This window comes from Dipteris shenzhenensis, chromosome 27 (genome assembly GCF_047967505.1).
Source record: "Dipteris shenzhenensis isolate YYH24624 ecotype China chromosome 27, Dip_SZ_1.0, whole genome shotgun sequence".
In the NCBI taxonomy this organism is placed as follows: Eukaryota; Viridiplantae; Streptophyta; class Polypodiopsida; order Gleicheniales; family Dipteridaceae; genus Dipteris; species Dipteris shenzhenensis.
The window spans coordinates 48,935,610-48,939,748 of NC_141622.1; the positions used below are offsets into that span (position 1 = coordinate 48,935,610).

The window sequence follows — 4,139 nt, forward strand, 5'->3', positions numbered from 1 at the left end:
TAGATTCCCCCTACCCAATGTAAGACATTGCATATCCTAATACATATTCTGTTTGAGAAATTGCAAACATAAATTTCTGCATTTTAGCACTTTTATGTGACTAGAAAGAAATAAAAACTGCAATGTGCGTAGCAGTACAAATATAGCCAACTTCGCCGCAAGATGGCACCTGAACTAATGAAAGAAGGCTGCATAATGCAAGAGGCTGGCTCAATGCCAGATTACACACAGTCGAGAAAGTATATCATACTCCATTACTTAAGTTGAAGTCCCAGCACTTAAATATGGATATTAAGGCTATGGAGCCAATTCAAGAGTATAATTCTCTCTCTCTCTACAATGTTGCCCTGTTGACGGAGTTCCAAATGGGCTACCAAAAAAAAGGAGTGTAAAGAAAAAAGCAATTCTTAAAGGCAAAAAATGGAGAAAGAATAGAAAGCTGAAAACCAAAATCAAGCGAAGCTGGTACAGAGATAAAGGAGGAAACAAGTGAGAAAGTATCACATGAACCAGGGACATCTAAACCTTCAGTTGAACGGAACCGAATATGATCTTACCAAACAATGCCTTCCTCAACCAGGGATACTGCACTTGAAGAATGTTATAGACAGTCATAGGCCAATCAATTAAATGATGCAAGATAGAAATGCCACAGATCTGCTCAGAAGAACGTCATTGCAGGGCTGATTAAACATAAAGCACATAGAGAATTGGTCAATAGAACAAACATGAAGGAGTAACCAATTGCCATATGGTGTGCTCTCTCTCTTTTCCCCCCAGGTAGAGGGTGGATTTGAAGGATTGACAGCACTACATTTTTAAGAATGAGAAACCTTTCGAGAAGGCTAATATCATCAGGAGCCAAAATCACTTTTTCTCAAGAATTCTTAATTTAGCACTCCTGGCCCTTGGATTTTCTTGGATTTCATTTAGCTCTGCAACAATAGGCCTTTTGGTCAAAACTAATGCACTTTTGCCTTCTAAAATCCTATTCCTTCTCCCCTCTTCTCTCATGCTTTCTTCACTATTTCTCCTCCTCCCATGTCCTTTTGTATCTTCTTGATCATTTCTTCTTATATGTTTATCATACTTAGACTCCAGGTGACAATTGTAGTTTGATTTTACAGCTTCACCCATAGTCTTCAGAAAAAACTGTTTCACAATTCTGTCTTCAAGACTGTGAAATGAAATCACTGCTAATCGGCCCTTGGAGCTCAAGCATGCATATGCATCAGGAAGAGCTACTTGTAGAGCAGTCAGTTCATCATTGACAGCAATCCTCAATGCTTGGAACACTCGGACAGCAGTTTTCTTCCACCCTTGCCTTCCTGTTGTATCCAATGATGACCGACCTTAGAGTCCCAATCTGGGATAAGCATTGCATTTATATTAAAATTAAAAATGAGCTTGATACAACAAAAGAAGTGCGCAATAGACCTGGAGAAAACTTTGAAGGCAGGCATGTTTGAATGATCTCTAGGAGTTTTGAGGTAGAATGTATGCCCCCTGCTAGTTGGGCCTCACTGATTTTGCGTGCAAGCCTCTTCCATTGTCTTTCCTCACCATAATCCCTTAGAATCCGCCCAATCTCTGCCTCAGGCCAGCCATTCAGGATATCTTCTGCCCTCAAGGTCAACTGCACAGCAAGAAATGTCCCAATGAAGATACGACATCACCACATTGATGTCTCTCTCTCTCTCTCTCTCTCTCTCTCTCTCCACACTGATGACTGCTAACAGGTTTAAGAAAGCTATTAAAGCAAATACCACAGAGAATATGTTACCTTCTTTCAAATGGCACAATCTCTCTCTCTCTCTCTCTCTCTCTCTCTCTCTCTCTCTCTACACTGATGACTGCTAACAGGTTTGAAGAAGCTGTTAAAGCAAATACCACAGAGAATGTTAAACCCTTAATTTACCTTTCTTCAAATGGCACAACCTAACATGGCTGAAACAGAAACACTCCCAGCATTCCTAAGGATAGAGAAAACATAAATCATCTGAGAGTAGACATCAACTGAAAGCATATTTTTTAACTACAGAACGAACAAAATAAAAGTATGTTACGATACAAAAGAAAAATGCTGCTGCTTAGTGAACCTTTTCGTCAGAGCTTTAGGGCACGTGCTAAAATGAACAAGACTTAAAATCAAATGCATGTAATAGGATTCTACCTTGAAAGACCCGACTCTAACGTTCCATATGCAGCACATGTACAGAGACTCTTAGGTTTACATATAAATAGAGATGCACTTATAATAGTGTCACTGTGGATAGACAAGTGATATCAGCAGAGGACTTTAAAATGCTTGGTGTAGACTACATGCTAAGATATTTGCTCACAAAAAGAAGTGCTAAAAGGCGCAGGTCACATGTCTTAGAGATGAGTACATGTGATAAGCTTCCATTCATATATAGGCCAGTATAATACCACTCGTCCACATGGTCTAACTTACTGGAGGATAAAGCTTATTGTACGAGTCCTATAATGTTATTTAAATCAAAAAAGTTGTAAGGGGACATATTCAGTAGTTCTACTCTGATTTATGAGGTTAAACGTGAGTTCAATCTCAGAGCTACGTCGTTCAAACCCCAATCTTTTTAAAGCAAGCAGGTCTTTGGGAGCTTCAAAGAGCAATTACCAAGGGGTCCATCCGCATATCAGTTGGTCCATTTTGTTGTAGGCTAAAGCCTCTTTCCGCAATATTCAACTGCAAAAACCCTCTTATCAGCTCCATGAAATTTCCATCCTATATGAATACGTCTCTAAGTCTAAGTACAGCGTCATGCCTGCCTCATTCTCCAGCACAGGACTTTGCATGGACAAAGAATGTCATATCGATACACAGTCTAACCTGTATTATACAGTCCACACCATTGCATGTCTGAAGTCAGAAAAGTGGATGAAGACCTGCATAGAGGACATGCCCAGATCCATCAGAATTCCATCTACTCCTCCGTCTCCTAGACCAATCTGCCCTAGAACGCTCTTCACATTTCTGAAATTGGTCTGGAACCTATATAGCTGCAAGTCTGGAGGGGCTGCAGAATCCGTGCGCCTGCATTCAACAGCATCTTGAAGTCGTGGAGAGGCTTCTGAATGTGCGATCGGATCAACGTCCAGGCCCACGAAGGTTTTCATTTCCACGTGGTCTTTTATTATCTGCAGGCCCGTACAAAAGATATGGTAAAGTCTGCAGTCAAAGCTTTTGACAGGATTCTCGGAGAGCCAAATCTGGTGTGAGTACTCCCAAGCGATAAGCGTTATTTGGGTCGAAAGCACAGAAGAATCAAGCCCCTTTTTCGAAAGAAAGCAGACTCACAGCAGAAGCATGGCCACCAGCTCCGAGGGTACAATCCACGAAAGTGTGCAGATGGGTATCTCGGAAAGCTGAGAGAACTTGAGTTAAGAGTACAGGCACATGGGCAGGAGGGGTGTCCCAGTCACCCTCGGGGTCGTCCTCTTCATCCAAATGATCGGATGGACGGGGGGAAGCAAGCGTGGAAGAGATATGAATGCGAGAGGATGAGGAGGGGAGGAAAAAACAGCGGCGAGAGGGCAATGGAGGTGTGGAGAGGAAGGATGCAGACGGTGGAGAAGACAGTCCTGCGAGACTTTGCACAAGCAACCGGACACCATTCATCATTCTCCTCCTACTCCTCCTCCTCGCCAACATCTACTCTTACCTTCCACAAAATGCACCAACTTACTATTGGCCCTCCTCTACTGTTTGACCCACATGGAATGCACGCTCATTGCCCTTCTCACATTGCTGCTGCGGAATCAGAGGGCATCCACCAAACACTTCACCATGGAGATATGGAGGTCCAAAGTTTTGGACTGGGTTTACAGGTTGCCTTCCGAGCAAGTGATCGTGCCGGTTTAGCCGGTCTAGTGGACGAGCGGTGACCTTGGCGACGGTAGGGTGCGTGGGCAGCCAAAAAATGTCATGGGCAGTCTTCAATGGGCTCACTAAGCTAAGAAGCACTAATAGAAACCATACAATTTCCTTGTTCCCTCGCTAATTCCCCCCTTTTTTCTATGAGAGAACCAAGAGAAACAAGAGAGTAGTGGAGAACTGCCTCTTCTATATTCAATGTAAAGTTTTACTCTCTTTTTTTTTAACCGTGGCAAAAAAA

At 42.6% G+C, this 4,139-nt stretch overlaps 1 protein-coding gene across 2 annotated transcripts; it reads right to left on the reverse strand.

The window, feature by feature from the left end:
- Nucleotides 1-687: 687 nt before the first annotated feature.
- LOC147884420 (mraW methylase family protein) lies at nucleotides 688-3,908 on the reverse strand. 2 transcript variants are annotated; one of them, XM_087398541.1, is made up of 5 exons: nucleotides 3,323-3,899; nucleotides 2,911-3,162; nucleotides 2,642-2,710; nucleotides 1,438-1,636; nucleotides 688-1,328 (listed from the first exon to the last, which is right to left on the reverse strand). In XM_087398541.1, exons 1-5 carry the CDS (start codon nucleotides 3,674-3,676, stop codon nucleotides 868-870), a joined length of 1,335 nt encoding a protein of 444 aa, XP_087254667.1. In that variant the 5' UTR covers nucleotides 3,677-3,899; the 3' UTR covers nucleotides 688-867. The 2 variants fall into 2 exon arrangements, with proteins under 2 accessions (XP_087254667.1, XP_087254668.1); XM_087398542.1 differs by lacking the exon at nucleotides 688-1,328 and adding an exon at nucleotides 1,919-1,973 and having other exon boundaries at nucleotides 1,465-1,636; nucleotides 3,323-3,908.
- Nucleotides 3,909-4,139: the final 231 nt, after the last annotated feature.

Coding starts and splice junctions, on each gene's coding strand:
- LOC147884420 (XM_087398541.1), bottom strand. CDS start 3,676: ATGTTGGCGAGGAGGAGGAGTAGGAGGAGAATGATGAATGGTGTCCGG. Junction 1,637..2,641: donor ATATGCGGATGGACCCCTTG/GTAATTGCTCTT, acceptor CTTGCTGTGCAG/TTGACCTTGAGGGCAGAAGA. Junction 1,329..1,437: donor GCCTTCAAAGTTTTCTCCAG/GTCTATTGCGCA, acceptor TGGATACAACAG/GAAGGCAAGGGTGGAAGAAA.